This window comes from Aspergillus clavatus, genomic scaffold, assembly GCF_000002715.2.
Source record: "Aspergillus clavatus NRRL 1 1099423829750 genomic scaffold, whole genome shotgun sequence".
Taxonomy (NCBI): Eukaryota; Fungi; Ascomycota; class Eurotiomycetes; order Eurotiales; family Aspergillaceae; genus Aspergillus; species Aspergillus clavatus.
The window spans coordinates 393120-412606 of record NW_001517110.1 but is presented as its reverse complement, the minus strand read 5'-3'; the positions used below and the strand labels follow the sequence as shown (position 1 = coordinate 412606).

General features: G+C 49.7%; 7 protein-coding genes across 7 annotated transcripts, besides 5 other annotated features; 5 read left to right on the top strand and 2 right to left on the bottom strand.

Moving 5' to 3' along the window:
* Positions 1 to 94: 94 nt before the first annotated feature.
* ACLA_001850 (TFIIH/NER complex ATPase/helicase subunit SSL2) lies at positions 95 to 2684 on the top strand (the record flags this gene model as incomplete). Its single annotated transcript, XM_001276199.1, has 3 exons — positions 95 to 122; positions 175 to 288; positions 355 to 2684. 3 exons carry the CDS (start codon positions 95 to 97, stop codon positions 2682 to 2684), a joined length of 2472 nt encoding a protein of 823 aa, XP_001276200.1.
* An 869-nt stretch (positions 2685 to 3553) lies between these two features.
* ACLA_001840 (questin oxidase family protein) lies at positions 3554 to 5139 on the top strand (the record flags this gene model as incomplete). Its single annotated transcript, XM_001276198.1, has 5 exons — positions 3554 to 3704; positions 3787 to 4089; positions 4147 to 4506; positions 4570 to 4980; positions 5048 to 5139. 5 exons carry the CDS (start codon positions 3554 to 3556, stop codon positions 5137 to 5139), a joined length of 1317 nt encoding a protein of 438 aa, XP_001276199.1.
* Positions 5140 to 5820: 681 nt separating this feature from the next.
* ACLA_001830 (uncharacterized protein) lies at positions 5821 to 7329 on the top strand (the record flags this gene model as incomplete). Its single annotated transcript, XM_001276197.1, has 1 exon — positions 5821 to 7329. The coding sequence occupies one exon, from the start codon at positions 5821 to 5823 to the stop codon at positions 7327 to 7329; it is 1509 nt and encodes a 502-aa protein (XP_001276198.1).
* Positions 7330 to 7805: 476 nt separating this feature from the next.
* On the bottom strand, positions 7806 to 10772 carry ACLA_001820 (glutamine-dependent NAD(+) synthetase; the record flags this gene model as incomplete). Its single annotated transcript, XM_001276196.1, has 13 exons — positions 7806 to 7915; positions 7973 to 8390; positions 8457 to 8491; positions 8640 to 8974; positions 9053 to 9465; positions 9521 to 9685; positions 9743 to 9834; positions 9891 to 9916; positions 9974 to 10163; positions 10232 to 10290; positions 10340 to 10490; positions 10546 to 10664; positions 10744 to 10772. The coding sequence occupies 13 exons, from the start codon at positions 10770 to 10772 to the stop codon at positions 7806 to 7808; spliced, it is 2142 nt and encodes a 713-aa protein (XP_001276197.1).
* A 654-nt stretch (positions 10773 to 11426) lies between these two features.
* Positions 11427 to 12788, top strand: ACLA_001810 (NAD(+) diphosphatase; the record flags this gene model as incomplete). Its single annotated transcript, XM_001276195.1, has 3 exons — positions 11427 to 11523; positions 11574 to 12020; positions 12094 to 12788. The coding sequence occupies 3 exons, from the start codon at positions 11427 to 11429 to the stop codon at positions 12786 to 12788; spliced, it is 1239 nt and encodes a 412-aa protein (XP_001276196.1).
* A 296-nt stretch (positions 12789 to 13084) lies between these two features.
* ACLA_001800 (uncharacterized protein) lies at positions 13085 to 17270 on the bottom strand (the record flags this gene model as incomplete). Its single annotated transcript, XM_001276194.1, has 2 exons — positions 13085 to 16679; positions 16930 to 17270. The coding sequence occupies 2 exons, from the start codon at positions 17268 to 17270 to the stop codon at positions 13085 to 13087; spliced, it is 3936 nt and encodes a 1311-aa protein (XP_001276195.1).
* Positions 15111 to 15139: a microsatellite.
* Positions 15527 to 15565: a microsatellite.
* Positions 15528 to 15565: a microsatellite.
* Positions 15529 to 15562: a microsatellite.
* A 390-nt stretch (positions 17271 to 17660) lies between the features above and the next one.
* Positions 17661 to 17686: a microsatellite.
* A 223-nt stretch (positions 17687 to 17909) lies between these two features.
* ACLA_001790 (putative flavin dependent monooxygenase) lies at positions 17910 to 19438 on the top strand (the record flags this gene model as incomplete). Its single annotated transcript, XM_001276193.1, has 2 exons — positions 17910 to 17980; positions 18043 to 19438. 2 exons carry the CDS (start codon positions 17910 to 17912, stop codon positions 19436 to 19438), a joined length of 1467 nt encoding a protein of 488 aa, XP_001276194.1.
* Positions 19439 to 19487: the final 49 nt, after the last annotated feature.

Sequence of the window (19487 nt, the reverse complement as noted above, 5' to 3'; positions counted from 1 at the left end):
TTCGTTCTGCCGAGTATTCGCCGCTGAAGATTTCTACGTATCATAGATAAAAATCTATCTCTTCTCAATTAAACAACAAAAATTATCACTTATTATGCCTCCTAAACGCAAAGCGACAGACAGTATGGCTTTTCCTGGCGGCTTTGTCTGGATGGAAGGCTGACCAAAGGGTAGGCGGTCGGTCCAGCAGGGCATCGAAACGGGCGACCCCTGTACCGGACGCTCAGGACGTCGGCAGCAGTGATGAATACTCGGACTATGTGGATGAGAAAGAGGGTAATCTGAAAGGTACCGCTCTGTAACTTTGCTATGACACCGCTACCCCAAGGAGGCTGATAGGTTCTTTCCATGCAGATGTCGTGAGCAAATTCTCCCTCGAATCTTTCAGTAACAAGAAGAACCCTGCGATCACAAGACAAGATCCGAACTTCGGCTACAAAGATTTCTCATCGCTCGATTTGAAACCGGATCATGCGAACCGTCCGTTGTGGATCGATCCGCTGAAAGGCACGATCACCTTAGAGAGTTTCTCCCCGCTCGCTCCGCAGGCACAGGACTTTTTGACTACGATTGCCGAGCCATTGTCGCGCCCGACGCACTTGCACGAATATCGGTTGACTGGAAACAGCTTGTATGCTGCAGTCTCTGTTGGCCTGCAGCCTGCTGATATCATCAATTTCCTTGACCGGTTATCGAAGACGCCGCTGCCAGAGACCATCAAGTCGTTTATCGTTGACTTCACCAAGTCCTATGGAAAGATCAAGGTCGTCCTCAAACACAACCGCTTTTTTGTGGAAAGTACGGATCCGGCGATGCTACAGATGCTTCTTCAGGATGAGGTGATCGGGCAGCAAAGAGTCAACGAGTCGGAGGGCATCACTCAACAAGCAGCACCCAAAATGGGTGGATTGGTTATTCCTGGAACCAAAGATGCTGCGGGCGTGAAACAGACATCCGAGCAAAAGCCAACAAACGGTGTTCCCAGTCAGGATCGTCAGGACGAAGATATCCTTATGGCGATACGAGACGATGATGACGACGATGAACAGGCTCAAGTGCACAGTTTCGAGATCCCCAATGAAGCGGTAGAATCAGTCAAAGCTCGCTGCCAGGCCATGGGCTGCCCGGCGCTTGAAGAGTATGATTTCCGGAACGATGAGATCAACCCGACCTTGGATATCGATTTGAAACCCAATGCACGAATCCGAAGCTACCAGGAGAAGAGTCTGAGCAAAATGTTTGGTAACGGGCGGGCGAAGAGCGGTATCATTGTGTTGCCATGTGGTGCGGGAAAGACTCTGGTTGGTATCACGGCTGCCTGCACAATCAAGAAGGGAACTATTGTCCTCTGCACGAGCTCCATGTCGGTCGTACAATGGCGAAATGAGTTCTTGCGGTGGTCCAATATCGATCCTGGCGATGTTGCGGTTTTTACTTCGGACAACAAAGAGAAATTCCGCAGATCGACCGGTATTATCGTCTCGACGTATTCCATGGTGTCTCAAACGCGAGCTCGCTCGCACGACGCTCAGAAGATGATGGATTGGATTCAATCGCGCGAATGGGGTCTCATGATCCTGGACGAGGTGCACGTCGTCCCGGCATCTATGTTCCGAAAAGTCACTTCGGCTATCGCGACCCAGGCCAAGCTTGGTTTGACGGCCACCCTGTTGCGTGAAGACGACAAGATCAAAGATTTGAACTTTCTGATTGGCCCCAAGCTCTACGAAGCCAATTGGATGGAGCTTGCTGAACAAGGTCATATTGCCAAGGTCCAGTGCGCCGAGGTGTGGTGTCCGATGACAACCGAGTTCTATTCAGAATACATGAGAGAGAAGTCAAGAAAAGCGGCCCTGCTCTACATTATGAATCCTCGGAAGTTCCAGGCCTGCCAGTTCCTGATTGACTACCACGAGAAACGAGGCGATAAGGTAATTGTCTTTTCGGACAACGTGTACGCCCTGGAACGGTACGCGCGCAAATTGAATAAAGCTTATATCTATGGCGGTACCCCTCAGAACGAGCGTATGCGTATCCTGGAGAACTTTCAGCACAACGAGCAAGTCAACACCATTTTTCTGTCCAAAATTGGAGATACATCTTTGGATTTGCCGGAAGCGACATGTCTGATCCAGATATCTTCACACTATGGTTCTCGTCGTCAGGAGGCACAGCGTCTCGGTCGGATCCTCAGAGCCAAACGCCGAAACGACGAAGGTTTCAATGCTTTCTTCTACTCTCTCGTGTCCAAAGACACCGATGAAATGTTTTACTCGTCAAAGCGGCAGGCTTTCCTCGTTGACCAAGGCTATGCATTCAAAGTGATTACCCACCTTCAAGGCATCGAGAACCTAGAAGGTCTTGCATTTGCTACCCCCGCGGAACGTCGGGAGCTCCTGCAGGAAGTCATGTTGCAGAACGAGACTTCTGCCGAAGTTGAGAATGTCATGGACGATCTCTTTTCGGAGCGCTCCGGTGGCTTCAAGGGTAAAGCCAAGGGTGGTGTTCGGCGGAGCGCAGCCACTCTTAGTGGATTGGCTGGCGGCGAGGACATGGCTTATATTGAGTACAACAGAAGTCGAAACAAGCAGTTGAAGGACAAGGCGGGCCACCACCCCTTGTTCCGGAAGATGGAGCGGGAGCGCCTGAAGAGGAAGAAGGAGCTCCAGGATTTCATGCGATGATTGCATATGACATTTTTTTGCTTTCAGTGAAAGCTGCAGAATGTCCAAGCTTCGCATGTTACCTTGAAATTCTTATTTTGCGGTTGCCGAATGATAGACTGAACATTGGCATTTACATCTACATAATAACAACTGGCATGGAAATAGAATTATGCCGACCTAACAATCTGCATCTTGAATGAAAGTAATGGGCCTGCCTCGTATATGGGATACGATATGTAAGCAACGGGGCCCAGACTGGGCCTTCAGATATCTAAGTAGTGCCTTAGAAAGCAACTCCCCTACAAACTACCAATGACATTCCAACCAACACATCTGAATACGAAGTCATCCCCCGCATCCATGCAATCTGCTCTCCAAGAACCGAAAATAGCCTGTCATAACCATAATCGGAATGCGAGACACAAGCGTTACGATGACATACACTTACTCGCCATGACGTCGTCCTCCAGCGAGCGGAGACAGCCAAGCACCGAATGCCGAACGCTCGCTGTTCCCGCCTAAGCATGGAACGGTGATCAGACTTGTTTGGTTTGCAGAGACAGATGGCCAGAGCATCCTCGAGCTGGTTTGCTTGTTAATCCGTCTGGCAGTTTCGTGTTCATATGTTGTTTCACCCGTGCGTTGGCTGCGGACGGGGTCTAGATGCGCTGTGTCGATTTGTAACACAATCACGATCAACAACATTGCGAGAGAGAAGGGGTATAAGTACATTCCTGGGACGCTGTGGGAAGCGTGGATTGTTCTTGGGCGCAGAGTACGGATCACCGGTTTCTCTGAGATCTGAGCGAAGACTCAGTTCTGCCACTGCTGCGAAATACTCTTGCTTCGCGAATACGGGGATAGCTACTCGTCGAGCGTATTTAACCATGGCTACGGCGCGCAACGTCCAGCTGTCGACGTCCGACACGGGTGTCTTCAGCGTCGGGGTGAGGGAAGATTCGGCGCGCGCTGCGAGTGAGGTGCTGCAGGATGATTTGGAGAAGCATCATGTCTTCTTTAATGATATAGGGTTCCATAGTATGTTTCTGCTATATGCTTTATGATACATGCTAAAGGCATGGGAATGGAGGGGCCCCGTGCTAACCATCGCTGGTGACAGACCACATCGTCCATCATGTCCTCACGATTTATGCGCTGGGTGGATCGCCGGATGAGATCAAGGCTGCTTATGAGAGGGACAAGCGGTACCAGAGGTCTGTCTTGCCCACGGACGACGGTGTGGTTCAGGCATTTCAGGACAAGGCCCAGTTCCGGCAGCATCTCGGAAAAGAGAAGCATTATCCCAACTACTTGGCTTTCTTCCAGCAGGAGATTGATAAGAGAGGCGTGGGGGATGTGCTGAACGAGTATCTCTTCTCTGGAACCGAGAACGCTGAGAACATGCTCAGTCGGCTCTTTGGGGGTAAGTGCCATACGTTTATTGACTTTTGGCAGTTTGGTGTGCTGACACATAGATCAGGTCTGCTTCATCCACTTATCCATCTTGGATTCGGGATTGAATTTGACCAGCCGGCGATTATCGCAGAGGGGCTCGCTCAAACCGCCGTCCATGACAATTGGATGGGTCAGTCATATCTCCTGCCGGTTGAGAAGGCAGCAGGAGGGATCGGGAAGCACGGGAAGAAAACGCTCTTGCAGATATTGAATGAGGCACGCGCCGACAAGAAGCTGGCTGAGTCTGCGAAGTGGGAGGACGGGAATAAGATGAGAGATGGCGTTTTGAAGCGAGCGCCAGACGAAATGATCAAATTTGCAGCCGAGTTCTCTGTGTCGGCAGAGCAAGTGGATGAGAAACTTGCTGAGATCATCAGCACAGTTGGTAAGGACTATCCTTCTGGATCCCTGAACATTTTGACTGACGTTGGCCGTGTGATACATGCAGCCTACTTCACCAGCGCTGCTCAGCGTCCACCGAAGCAGGTCAAGCTTGACTTCTTCCTGATGCACTGCGTGACAGCATCTATATTCTTCTCTAAGATCGTGGCTCTCCCATATTTGGACACTCGCACCAAGCTTCGTCTACTCGAGTGGAAAGGCCGGGCGGATCTCATGCTCTACGTGTCCCAAGGCGCGCCGGAGCTCCTTCTGGATGAAGTAACTACGTATGAAGTTTCGAAAGACTGGAACACAATCTTCCGCTTGAGCACCGCCCAGCCACGCGACGATGGTCACTTATCGAAGCTGGTTAGAGCTTTAGCTCATGGCGAGAAGGCTTGCCAATCATTTGAGGCTCAGGCTAAGGAGCTGGGAATTATGGTCACCGGTGACATGTGGCAGAAGATTGGAAGCATGGGTATGTGAGACCCCTGCTCAAAGTGACAGATACTTCTGTGAGAACTCTTTATTGATTATCCCCGTAGCTATCGATTCAACCAGAGAAGACCCCATGTGGGTGCGCTCTACAGGGTTTGAGCAAGCATGGGCAGATTTCCATGATCGGTCGCGCATGTAAGTATGGAATGACAATAATGACCAAGCGCCGGCAAGCATAGCCATCTCGGACGTTGAACTACGGTTTATCTAGGCAAAGATGTTAGCCAACTAGCCTAGGCTAGCACGGTAGCACCTAGCTTGTTCATTTCCATGTCTCCAGCCAAGGCGTGTGGGTCTGAATCGTTTGATTATTTGATGCCAAATTGCCAATAATAATAATACTATGGAGTTCGGCAGTCAAAAGGTTGTCTCAACTCCGGATCCCAACGGGCCAACAGAGGGAAGTGATGTTGCCACGACTCACGAGTCTGCAAGCGGAGTGGGTCAACTGCAGGGAGAACTTTTCATACGTTAACAATGTAGAATCATTAAACCCTGATCTCTTTAAGTCAATTAAATTCCGTCTCTGCGCTTTTCTTTTTCCACCTGATTCTGTTATCGAAACTCGAAGGTTGAAGAACAACCCAGAAAATTTGCTGTGTTTGCACCCGAGTCACGTGGTGATTACGATTGGCGGCCGAGTGGGGCGATATCCCCAACAGCTTCAGGCAATCCAGATTTCCGACTACTAATCCTCACATAGTTCACTGTCGAGCATCAACTGCTAGGATAGTTTCTTAATCAATTTGGCTCGTACAACACTCGCAAATATACCAACCGATCCAGAATCATACTGCGATTCATCTGACTGTATCCCATGATGGCAGGCGAGGAAGGCGATCCAAACCAGAACAAGAACCTTGCTGCGTCCACGGATAGCTTCCACGAACACAATCCCTTCGTTGCGTTCCGGCGCTATGCCGATGAACAAATCTCGTCCATGCTGCAGGCCGTGATGGGCCTTCCCTCCTCAGTTTCTCCTCCTCATTCGGGCCATTGGGCCATTTTCGCCGAAGAGCGCGGTTACAAGGAGCCAAACTATCGCCAAATACAGAATGAAGATGGCACGGACGGGGGATACCCTTCCGGTTCAGAGAATGGTGCCTCTGGGGACACAGAAAACCAGAACCCCGAAGGCAAATCCTCCAGGTCGCGATGGCCGCGTTCTGACAATACTTGGCCCTCCAACCAACGTAGACGGGCCAATGAACCTAGCGATTTCTTCGGCTTCGATTCCTTCTTTGACTCTTTCTTTGATCGGTTCTGGTTCGATGATCATTTTTCGTCGCGGTTCTTTCATCCGTTCAACCGACCTTTCTTTACGAATATGATGAATGACGACCATGCGACTTGGCCTCTGGCATACTTGATATTCAGCCCTTACTCGCCTCTCCATCTGGAACGCCAGGCATCCTACCGAGCCCACCGAGATAGAGGGGTGTTTTCTTCTCTCGTTTCCTCCTTGAACCCTTCTTCTGAACGCGATCCCGCAGAGCCACATTGGCGTGAGGCTTTTGAGGATCTTCTCCGACTTGAAAACGGCAAACCGATGCTGGATCGCGAGCCTACTACCGCAGTGACCAAGAAAGAATCGGGAACCGAATGGCTACGGGGCCTAGTGCAACGGGGCAGTCTTGGAGACCGTTGGAAGTATGTCTCTGGATCAGACGGCCAGGGTTGGTCCGGTATCACACTTGACAGCACGGAACATGCGCAGAAGAATCAACACGAGCTTGAGGAGAGGCGTGCGGAACCGCAAGCAAAAGGTGAAACCAGCTGGAAGGATAGCGCGTCTGGCACCCAACCCCCAACCGAGTTGGAGATGTACGACCGCTTTCTTCGGGATATTGAAGCGCGTGAGCGCGAGTTCTACAAAGGTGTATACGAGAGTCCCCTCCTGCGCTCTTTATTAGAGGAACGGCGTAGATTGAAGAACGACATCGATTTGTTCGAAAATCAGAATAGAGGCGATGACACGGACTCATGGATCGATCTCGTGTCAGGGGGTAACAAGAGCTCGGTTACTGAGATAAAATCCCAGTCATCACCAAACTCATCGACCACTGCCGAGACAAGTTCGACAACCTCGACTACAGAGCCACAGCCTTATGTGATCTCCACCAGGACGACGACCGAACGCGTCCGGCTCTCGGACGGTTCAATCCAGACCAAGACGGTGAAGACCAAGCGTTTTGCCGATGGCCGGGAAGAAACAAACGAGTCTGTCGAAGTCGTTAACTCGCCTCAAAATTCTCATGACTTCTCTGCTGGCCAGGAGTCGCTTGAGAATAATCATCCGAAGAGGAATGGCTGGTTCTGGAGAGACTGAACGTTCATTTGCATATGTTGGATGTGCTTTTTCTTCCTTGGACTTACTGGTCCTCTGTGTCATGCTTGGAATTAGCGTTGCTTGGGGATTCCTTTCTATGTCTACATTCTTGTTATCTCTTTATCCTTCGACCTTTCTACGAAAAAATCAGTAGGAGAGGTTGAAGGAACTGAGGACTTTATTATCTCTTGACCATCATTTGTCCTTTTGTGGCGTTGAGCGCTGCATTTTATGGATGGTACGGAAGCTATGATTGACATGGCGTCCCACTAACAATTTACATTTGACCCTTTTTTCCTTTTGGTCATTTTGTGGAGGGAGTTACTGTAATGTGTTGATAGGATCCAGATTGTCACAACGGATATGATTCATTTGTTTTCGCATATATACATCCACACTCTGATCCCGAGTTTTCTTTATGTATGTATCATGCCGAAAAACACAGCAAACATTACCATGGAAATAGAGAATTCTGTCTAATCCGCTTTGACACTCTTCTTCTGTGCTTTGCCAGCGGTCCATCCCCTAGACTCCCAGTACTTGACACTCTCTTCCATCTTCTTATATGCCCATGTGAACGGAGGATCTAGAGCAACAGTTATCAGCAACGTCCGTCGCACCAAGACAGTTCGGATTCACTTACACAAGAACTGGCGCAGATCATGCCGGTTATCATCAGGCGAGTATTGCTCCGCATGGTAGCTGGGCGTCAAGGTAGTCATCTTGTGCCGGCTGATGGCATAGTAATAGAAGAAGTGGCGGGTCTTCTGGTAGATCTCGCGAGGACTGTACTCGTTGCCCCACAGGTGGAGCAGCTTCTCGTACATGGACCAGGGCCCCAGCTTGGAAACCTTGCGCAGGTATCCGAATTGGCCAAGTTCGGCGTATGTCACGCCCATGTCGGCCTCATCGGACTGCACATATGTAGCTGTGATGGGCTCAAGCTCGGCTGTTGGGGTGGCTGTGAGGAATTCTTGCAGAATCGGGATCTCGAAGGAATCCCGCGCCCAGGCAATGAATTTCTTGAGGTCGACCTTGCTGATGGATCCAATTGGATTCAACTATTCAAGAACTCTTAGTGCCATTCGCTCACAGAACTGAGCAGGAAAGGGATGAATGATACTCACATCTGCACTACTCGCATCATATTTGGTGAAGTAGCCTCGTAGACTATTCGAGAGCAATGTCAGTCAGTACGTAGATAAACCCAAAACAAACATGTACTCTATACTGCCCTGCACTATCTTACGTACCATTCTGAAGGACCATCAGCAAAATGTTCTTAGAGAGAAAAGAAGAATATCTCTTACCATCCACGTTGGAAGATGCCAGCACAAGCAGTCCACCACCACCCGGGCGTTGGCGAACAGTCGGAAGTAGCGAAGCAAACAAATACGACAGGACCATCCTCAGACGAGCTTGAACATTTTGCAATGCTGCATTCTCTGCATGGGAGCCACTATGAACCTTGAAACGAGGTTGGAAGCTAGTGACCATGGTGAAAAGGTTTGTGATGGCCGAAACAACAGTGTCAAAGTTGAAATCGATATGATAAGATCCAATATCTCTGGATAGTCCCTTAGCCCTATCTCTTGTCTCCTGGCTGGAATTTTGAGTGCCCATGTAGCTGGTATGAAAAATACGGCTAATAAATCAGAATTAGTATCTTGCAATGACCAAAGCAGAGCACTTAAGGCCAGGTTTCGAGAAGGATGGGCCATACTTGCAAACTTCCTGGCTTGTGCTGGGCAGCCAGGTGGATCCCTCAGGCTCTGCGCACAGCCTACGGACATCTTTGATGACTTGCTCATTTCCTTCAGAGACGGCCTTCACAACTTCTCTGCACATCGAGTGCACAATGATAGCTGTAGCGCAACTGTCGATGCCTCCACTGAGGGGAAGGAAGTAACCGGCAGCACCACTTCTCCTCAGATAGTCCCAAAGCCAACAAGCCGGGCCGAGCGCGATTTCTTCCTCTGGGACATGGTATTTTGGTTGAAGTGACTCGGACGGGGCAAGGCTGGGCTCTGAGTCATCGTCTAGGCGGGAGAGCCTCACATCTAAATCAAGGCGGATATACGGAGGCTGTACACTGGCTTGCATGTTCCGGCTAGAGCTGGCGCGATACGTCCGAATCTACCTATAGTTAGCCGCTTGGAACATGAATGAGGGACGCAGCGAATAGGCGGACCTCTTCTATATCTACCGTGGCTGTGACAACCTCCACGTCATTCAAGGAGAATTGGGAACCTTGAGCCACAATGTTGCCATTGACGACTATCATCGCACAACCATCATAATAGAGCCTGTCACCGTCGCAACCTTGCTGGTTGGCATACAAGTAGATACCTCCGCTCTATGTTGAATGTATTAACGCAGGAGTTGGAATTGCGGGCAGGCTATTGTCACTCACCAGTTTGGTGGCTTGGGTGATGAGGTTGATACGAGTGTTCAGCTTCTTCAGCTCATGGTGGCTACCTGATGAGTTTGAGAAAATCTCAACACCTGGAGTGTTTGTAAGCATACAATCAACCAACAATGGCACGTCAAGAGTCAATTACCAGCAAGGCCATAAGGAATATGAGGGCTAGAACGAAAAAGGGTTAGCAACACGAAGAGTCCATTGTAAGTATAAAGCACATACCCATTAGGAGTAAACAGCTCCTCGCAAGTCTCGAGGCCCAAGCACGTATCTCTCGTGCTGATCACCGCATCACCAAAAGGCACCTTGTATTGTCCAGTGATCTTGCCCACGATTTGTTCCAAATAGTAGTCCTCAACTTCACGAGGCCGTTGCCACGGAGTGAAGTGTCTCAGCTCTCGGTAATTGCCGTCTGATTTCCAGCAGTTCGGTCAGCAAGCGGCCTTGTACATCGTGAGGGTTCGAGCAGTAGATGCAGACCATTAGCAAGCCACATTTTCGGGCGGATCAGGATAATCTTTCGGTTGTAGAAAATCACACTCCACATCTGATTAGTATACACATTTTTATGAGTAGATAGAAACTTACCGGCAGTTGTATCGTACGTTTCTATGGCGAACTGGCATGCCGATATCTACCACAATGTTCTGACAATCGGGGTGATCAATGATACGAGCCAACATTTCCCACGAGTGCAGGAAGGTATCGCCCTCTAAGAATCCATCGAGAACTCCATATCCTAAAAGAATTCAGTAATCTGCCAGCAAACAGGCGCAGTTGAGAGTCATATGTACCGGTGATCTCGAGTTCTGGACCAACACGTAGAGTAGCGCCAGCCGCTTTGGCCAGGCGGATACTCTCAATGATACGTTCGGCATTTCCTTCAAAATCAAGAGCCCATTGATTAAGGGAGCTTTTAAGAGAGGAATCAGCTTCAACCTGCCTCATGGGAGAGTACCAGAACAGAAAAATGGGACAAGACGGTTGCGTACCATGTAGCAAGGGTGACGAGATGACCCATTGTGGGTTGGTGTACAGAACACAATGCCTGAATCAGCTTCAAAATCCCCCAGGGCAAGCACCTAATGTGTTTACATATTAGCCTTTAAGCCCAGATAATGTTTCCAGGGACACCTGCACGAGACTCCATGCAGCAAGCTTTGCGTTTGGAAAAGAACGAATCAAAGTTCATTAGACAAGTGGAGAAAAAATGATACCTTCTGAAGTTGCAGATTGGAGTTGAATAGATATCAATTCCAGCTGATTGCCCTATTCATGTCCAGCTTGTGCGTATCTGAGGCTGTACAAATGTGATAAGAATTGGAGAGAGTGACCATGACGCAGATCACGTGTGTGGGGAGCTCTCCGTTGTGCCCCGCGCTTGTAAGGATATTACGCCCAATACTACTTCAAAGTGTGTCAATATCCGATACATACTGTAAGGAATTTACCATCGGATCTCCGCCGGGTTGATCCTCGGCCAAAAAGGCTGAATAATCCACGCTTATCAACAACGGAGGCGTTGATAGAATAATCAGTAGTTCTTGACTCTCATACTTCTTCTTTCTCCTGCTTGGAAAGTGAAGTATTGAACGACAGTGCTTTGGGCTTCCGCTGTGCATACTTCATCAAACCTCCGATCAGATTGTGGCTTTCCTTCGCCCGAACAGGCATCATGAGCAACACTCCTCAGGTCCCCACACCAGCTCATATCCTGGCCGACTCGATGTTATCCCGGCATTTTGGAAAAGAGACCGTTAATTACTTCTCGAGTGAGTAGATAGGTGGGCTATGCGATTGAGCACCTTGCTGATACCCGCAGGTTCACCATTAAACCGACTCTCGTTTCTACGCTCTGAGCATCCTTTCCTCTCGGCGGCTCTTAAGCATCCCTCAACTCGCTTTGTATTACTGAAAGACCTTGCGCCTCTGACGAGGTCGCCTGCCGAGTTGTACTATGCAAAGTATAACGAAGTAAGGAAATTGGTGCCAGAAGATGTCTATGATAGGCCGGAGGAAGACATGATCAAGGAGTTTGATTCTCGAAAGACAAGCGCACAGCTCATCTTCCTCGGCTTAGATGAGTCACGGAAGCAGGATGGACTGGCGTGGAAGATTTATAATGGGACACCGTATTTCGCTTTAGATGTTACACCCAAGGGATCGCAAGAGCACCAGTCCCACGCGAAGGACATTATCAGCAGCCTGGAGGCGCAAGGCTTGAGCTTTTACCAATCCCGAGTGGTTATGAGCCTCCCAGCCGATGAAGGTAAGTGAACCCACACTTCACTCTTGTCACGCGTGAGGGAAAAAAAACCATCTCGCTGACCTTTACCATCTAGCTGCTATATACGCCCAGTCTCGCGCACTAGTCGACTGGAACACCCGCAACACGTTCTGCGGCACTTGCGGCCATCCTACACTTTCCGTGAACTCGGGAACGAAACGCGCCTGTCCACCAACAGACGCTGCGCTTGTGGAAGCCGGAAAGGAGCGACCTGGCTGTAACACGCGCACCACACTTTCGAATCTCTCCTTCCCACGTACCGATCCGACCATCATCGTTGCTGTTCTCTCGGCAGACGCAAAGCGAATCCTTCTCGGCCGCTCTAAGCGGTTCCCCTCTAATCTCTACTCGACACTCGCTGGGTTTATTGAACCTGCAGAGTCAGTGGAAGATGCGGTTCGGAGAGAAGTCTGGGAGGAAGCCGGTGTCACGTTGTCGCGTGTCGTTATCCATTCGTCTCAACCTTGGCCGTACCCGGCGAATCTCATGATCGGAGCAATCGCCCAAGTCAGTGATCCCGAGCATGAGAAGATCAGCTTACTGCACGACCCTGAGCTGGAGGATGCCAAGTGGTTTGAAGTTGATGAGGTTGAAGAAGCCCTGCGAATCGGAACGGGTCCGTTGGGAGAACAAGCTGGGCCAGAATATAAGGGTGGTTTAAGACTCCCTCCTCCCACAGCCATTGCAAACCAGCTCATCCAGGCGGCTATCACGGGAGACTACATCACATCACAAAAGTCCAAGATGTAGAGGATTCAGCGATCGCCATCGCTTAGTTCGGTTGTATATGGGTCTTAGCCTTGCGCTCTCTATCCATTCGAGTGCAGATGTGAAATACATAGATATTAGCTTGATGTCGAGCATCAGAAACGCTAATGTACAAGCACATAGCAACTTAGACAATAGACTTTGATATCGAGGGTTAATTGTTTGCCTCCCCAGTCACTAACCTATTACAAATACACTGTTGTGAAAGGGCCAAAGTTCCAAAGGGTATATCCACAGAGGCCTTCCATATGCATGGTCACGCTACGTAAGGAACAGAATCAAAGATTTGCATAAACAGTGCCATCCCGTAACTCGTGTATGCTTTCCTTATCAGAAGGCGAGCCGACCTCGGTATACCTCCGCCCATCTCTCAATTCGTGAATCGTAATCCGTCGGTGGGATTTGCGACGTCTCAAGCCTCTTTGAGACACGGAAGATTCACCGCGTCCCTCGCGCAAAGTCGAATCGATGCTTCCTGCCTCGCTAGGTGCAGCACTGCTGAAAGGCGTTGCTTCTCTGCTGGATCTTCCAACGGCAGCTTGCAGCTGATGATCCGCTACCAACGCGATGCCATCTTCGTAATACCATTGTCGCAGCATACTAGTGTGAGTGACCTCCTCGTCGCCGTATTCGACTGGAGGACCGGCGATCTGTGGTTCATCAGAGCCGTTAAATACAACCCATGCGCTGGTATCTGTACTGACAAGCATCATCGAGTGATTGAAGCTCTTGACCTGGAAATTGCGGAGTAGAATGGCGTCGCCCTCTCCTACAGAAGGGAGAGCTGTCTTGTAAGGCCGGAAGATCTGTGCAACGATTGTCGTTCCCGCCATCGATGGATCGGTAAGCTGGAGCGTGACCATGAAGTCCTTTTTACCTGAGGTTACTCGAGTTGTAGGCGATGCTTCCGCCACGATAGAAATTGTGTCAGTCAGAGCATTGAAATGGTCGATAAGTGTGGCGAGGGGGGCGAAGTAGGAGTATTTGCTACGTAGACCGGGATGATGCCGGTCAACGACAGCTGGTAGACTTCGTTTTATTGCTCCAGGTACATTCCATGCCTGGATATGTTGGGGTTCAGTCTCGACAGAAGACATCACATATTCTGCATCGAGCAATAATGCTTCCTGAGTTTGGACCTGCTCCGATTGTTCGATTGATGTAGAGCTCATTTCGACGTTGTATTCCTTCTCCACATCGTTTTCCACAAACTGTGTGGATATATGCACCGCCGTCTGATTTGAAGCAGCAAGATGGGTCTCATGCCTTGGGCTCTGATCATGGGGGGTCTCCTGGGTGTGTTCGGGTGTCGGTAGAATTTCATCCGTCGAAATATCTAGAGAGGTGGGCTGGTCAAGCGCAATCACTTGTGAGGCATCTGGGGTGACGAGCTGTTGGGGTGGTGGTGTTGTGATTAGGACGTGGGGAGTCATATGCGCAAGATTCTCGACCGAACGCGGCGAAGCAGCACCATCAAACGATGGACCATTGCCGGTTACACGGTCCAAACCAGCCTGTCGGATCTCTGTTTCGTCTTCGGGGTTGTCTGATAGAGCAACATCTTGGCTGTGTTCCATTCCAATCGATTCAGGATCAATCGGTGCATCCTGGGTCTGTGGAGTAAGAGTGAAACCAGCAGACGTGGACAGCGCAGTGGGAATACCATCTTGGAAATCACCAATTCTTTCCGGGCTTCGCGATGAAGGCTCCATTGCTTGCAGTGCTTCATCTCCAGTGCGAGAACTAGGCGTTTCTTCAGCTTCATAACCGCTTTGAAGCTGGTCGTGCACTGATTCTGCAAGCTCTTCATCCTGCTCGACATCCTGAAATCCGACTTGCTCCCCATCCATGGTATCATTTTCTTGAGGTACATCCTCCATCGCTTGATCCTCCTCAGGGTCGCTTGGGATGGATCTGTCATGTATAAATTCTGCTCCCTCTCGTCCATCTCCTGCCTGAGCATACTCTCTGGGTTCATTCTCATCCTCGGCCCATTCTTCGGCCTCCGAATCAGTCGGGATTCTATCCGAAATATCATCATCTTCAGCTGATGACAATGGCCCCTCTGCAATCTCAGCTGAAGTAGCATTTGCAGTCAATCTGGGCTGGGCGTGCTCTAGAAGAGCGGTGGATGGTTCGTCCTCGCTGTCGCTATCCAGTACGATGACCTCCGGATGGGAGGTCTTCTGCGGTCCACCAGAAGACTCTACGTCTGATTCCGAGTCATAATCAGATTCCATCTGGTCGTAGTCATCCTCGTACACATCTTGTTCGTCCTGAAGATCAGATGACTCCTCGTCCTCTTCATCATCACCATCATCATCTTCATCATCTGCTTCTTCTTCTTCCTCCTCCGCCACCACCTCCCCATCCTCATCTTCATCTTCACTTTCAAACTCATCTGCCTTTTTATGGACATCAATGACACCTTCCTGATTTTCTTCAACCAGCTGACTCTCTATGGACGAATATCCTTCACTTTCGGTGTTGGATTGGTAGTCCTCTTTGATTTCCTCTCTTGTCTCGTCTGCAAGCTCTTCGATGTCTGATTCAGCATGTTCTCTCAGACGCTTTGGGCGGGATCCACGACTTGTCGAAATTTGCGAGGGATATCCATGTTGGTGTTCGTCCTCGAGTGACCTATCTTCACTCTCGTCCTCTGACACCTCTGACACCCCTGATATCCCTGACTTATCCTCGTCTGATTCTTGTGCTGATCCTTCCTCCTCCTCCTCCTCCTCCTCCTCTTCCTCCTCTTCGTCGGAACCCACTCTGCTAACTTCAACAATCTCTGCTTCGGGCGACTCTTCTTCGCTGGCTTCAGCAACGTCCTCGGCCCAGATCCCACTCCTTTGTTGACGTAAGTTCTCTTGTAACTCTGCCTTCGCACCAATGTGTTGAAGTTCCTCGGTTGTAACTTCTGCAAGTCTCGTTGCATCTGAGGGAGTGGCATCGACAGTGGACGCTGATGTTTTAGTAACTTCGCTCTGTTGTATAGCTAGTTCTGTACTTTCGCCCAGTGTTGTATCAGCCGTAGCCGCGCCGATTCCAGAGTCCAAAGGCTGGCACTGAAGGGCAAGGTCTTGCGAAACTGAAGAAGATTCTACTGTTTCAATGACTAGTTCGGACGGCAGACCAGCTTCTTGCGCCGTTGCGATGTCAGACCGCACAGCGGAAACCACTCTGTCCTCAGTGACCGTAGCACCAATGGGTGATCCCTTAGAAATTGATCCAGCTGAAGTCACCTGTGCACTAGGAGTGACGGGTGGAAAGTAGCCATGCGCATTGTTAGAAGTAGTGATGAGTGGAGATGGAACCGGCAGCCCGGGAGAAGGGATGGGATAGAGGCGTGGCGTATCGGTTGGAAGGTGAGCATCGGATTCGGGGATATTTTGTCGGTGAAAGAACCCTGCCACACTGAGAGGTCGATTCTGGGGAATCTGAAAATTGGGCGTAGCTACTTGCTCATTCGGTTGCTCGGGGCTCTTCATAGCAATATCAGAGTACCCATCATCCACATCCATGGCAATGTCCGCAGTGGTGAAAGCAGCCGACACTGTGCCACCAGCTGAAGTTGTGGCTTGTTTAACTATAGCGTCTTCGATCTGGTCTTCTGCTTTAGCATCGGATTCATGAGATTCATTCTCTTCGAACATCCAGGTCCAGTCAGCCGGCACTTCTCTATCACCGGGACTCGCAGGTTCGTCGACCACTCGCCAGTCCGCACCCCGTAAGCTAAACCTTGGCCGTTTTCTTCCTCTCCCAGGGATGTACCCATCTTCCTCTGCAAACGGATCATAGGCTGAGTCCACGAGGCCACCAAAAGACGTGCGAGTTCTTTCCACAAAGGCAGGGGACCTCCAAGTCTCCAATCTAGTGCCTAGTATATATTCGGGATGACGAGAAAGCCGATTGGTAGTGGGAGTCGCCGGGAGCGCAGTTGTGACTTCCGCATTTTCAGTTGAGGTCGAGGGGGGATCAATCTTCACGGTTGAGACATGATTCGATGAGCGCCAGACCTAAATATTTACATTTAGCATATCGCTTCTCTGATTGATAGTGATGCGATCAGGGTACCTCAAGTAACACGCGATCACCGAAGTGTACCTCCCAGGGCACACACCTTCCCGGTGTTTGAGCTTGTGCTTCGCTGCTCACGAATCGCGACCCAGCCAATCCAACAAAAATATGGTCGCCATTTCCAACCTGAGACTTTGCTACAGCTTCTGCCACATGCCCATGAAAGACCACCTTAACTTGACCATTGGTTCGGCGGAGGCGGAAGTCGGGTTCAGCTAACAGCAGGCTGAGAGATCGGTTGGAAGACGAATACGGCCATACTAAAGTCACGACCGCGTGAACAGAGCGATCGGAGAGTCCTTCAACGTCCGGGCCGATTTGTGCGATTGGAATAGTGGTTGAACGCAGGGGCTCAGAGATGGGAAGTTGTTCTTGGGTGTTCATCGCTGTGGCCGCGGAGCGGAGTGAATATTGCCTTGATCAAAGGCACTGCATCGTCTGTGTTGTAGGATGAGTCGTTTGGAATGGAGATGTTGTGTGATGGTGTGTCGATTGGATTGGAATGTCGCCGAATAGCAGGAGTTGAGGTGCGAATGGATGTCTAAGTTTGTTTATCATGAATCTTTAAAGCATCGAAGGCTTTGAGTTGTTGCATCACCAAGTTCGGTAATTCCTTTGTATATTTTACGACACCATAGCTCTTTGGTCCAGACAAGGCACGTAATGTATGTATCGGTTGAAATATAGTTACATCGTTCCAACCAGGATGCTTGTCGACTAAAGGATACAGAATCTACAAGAGAATCTCCCAACATCGAATAACTACAGAATCCAGATCAGAGATCAGAGATCAGAGATCATTGTCCATGTGCTGGCAATATGACGGAGTATACCCGAGTTCTGATATGGCAAATCACGGCAGTCAGCGCCATCAGCGGGGCAATCTCGCCAACATGATAACAATCGACTACATCTGATCCTTCGCAATCATCCAGGGCTCTTGGATTGGGGGTACTCTTTGCTTTGAGCTCACCGAATCTCCTGATACTCTGCAAATAGTCTCGCGTCTCGCTTTATTCAAGAATGACAGTCTCATTGCCAGTTCGTCGAATAGCTGTAATCGGCGCCGGACCATCTGGCCTCGCTGCAGTGAAGTATGAAGTGCCTATGGTTTATATAGTGATACACTGAGATCTTTCACTGACTACTAAGCCAGATATATCCTAGCTGAGAAGTGCTTCGAAAAGATAGATGTCTTTGAGAAGAGAGGATCGGTTGGTGGAGTCTGGAACTACACACCTGCTGCCGTCAAATCTGGCCTGGTGACTCCTGTGCCACAGGTGAACCCGAATGCGCTGCTCGATGGACCGATATGGCATCCGACTGGTGATAATGAGGAAACACTTCAACCTACTTTCGTCTCTCCAGTGTATAGCACTTTGGTTACCAATATTCCAAAAGATTTGATGGCGTACGGTGACAAATCATTTCCTCCTGAATGCCAAGTGTTACCCAAATATTCGACTGTGAGGCAGTATCTGGAGGAATATGCAAAGGATGTCAAAGACCTCATACAGTTTGAAACCGAGGTTCTGGACGTCAGAAGTGAAGGTCAAACTCGCAATAACTGGAGTGTGACGACCAGGAACTTGCGCACCCGCGCTGAGCTGACTGAGTCCTACGATGCCGTGGTGGTGGCAAGTGGACATTTCAATGTCCCATATTTACCGGATATTCCAGGCATAACAGAGTGGAATGACAGCTACCCTGGTATCATCTTGCATTCCAAATCCTATGACTCTCCCGAGCCTTTCCATGACAAGAAGGTCATTGTCGTGGGGAGCTCAGCCTCTGGACTTGACATTGGCGGCCAAATAAGCCCAGTGAGCAAGGGTCAATTGCTTGTTTCTCAGCGCACAGAACCAAATGCTTCCCTTGCCACCGAAGACAAGACTTATTTCCCCGAGATCGTGGAGTTCTTGCCGCCAGCTAGTCATAAGAGGGCCGTGCGCTTCGCAGATGGTAGAATTGAAACTGACATCGATGCGATTGTCTTTTGCACCGGTTATTTCTACTCATTTCCTTTTCTGTCATCTCTCGATCCGCCAGTTATCGGAGATGGTCGGAGGACCCTCAATACCTACCAGCATCTTTTCTACATCTACAATCCTACACTTGTGTTTCCTGTCCTCCCGCAGAGGGTCATCCCGTTTCCCTTGTCTGAAAACCAAGCGGCAATCTTCTCTCGTGTTTGGTCGGGACGATTGTCTCTCCCATCTACGGCAGAGATGAAGGCCTGGGAAGACTTCACTCTCGCCGAAAAGGGCGACGGTACAGCCTTTCATCTGATGCATTTTCCTTTGGATGCTGAGTATATAAATTTCCTTTACAACTGGGCTACTAAAGCCAAACCACGCCAGGGCTTGGTCAACAGTGGTCAGGGCAAACAAGGTAATTTATGGGGAGGCAAGGAGAGATGGATGCGTCAGATGTTTCCTGAGATCAGGAGAAAATTCATTGCGAAGGGCGAAGACTGCCACAACATCACATCTCTCGCACAGCTTGGATATGATTACGAGGATTGGAAAGATACACAAGAGCATGGAGTGTAGATGTTTTTTTTTTGTTTAAAAGACTCATGATAAGCCGTACACATAAATG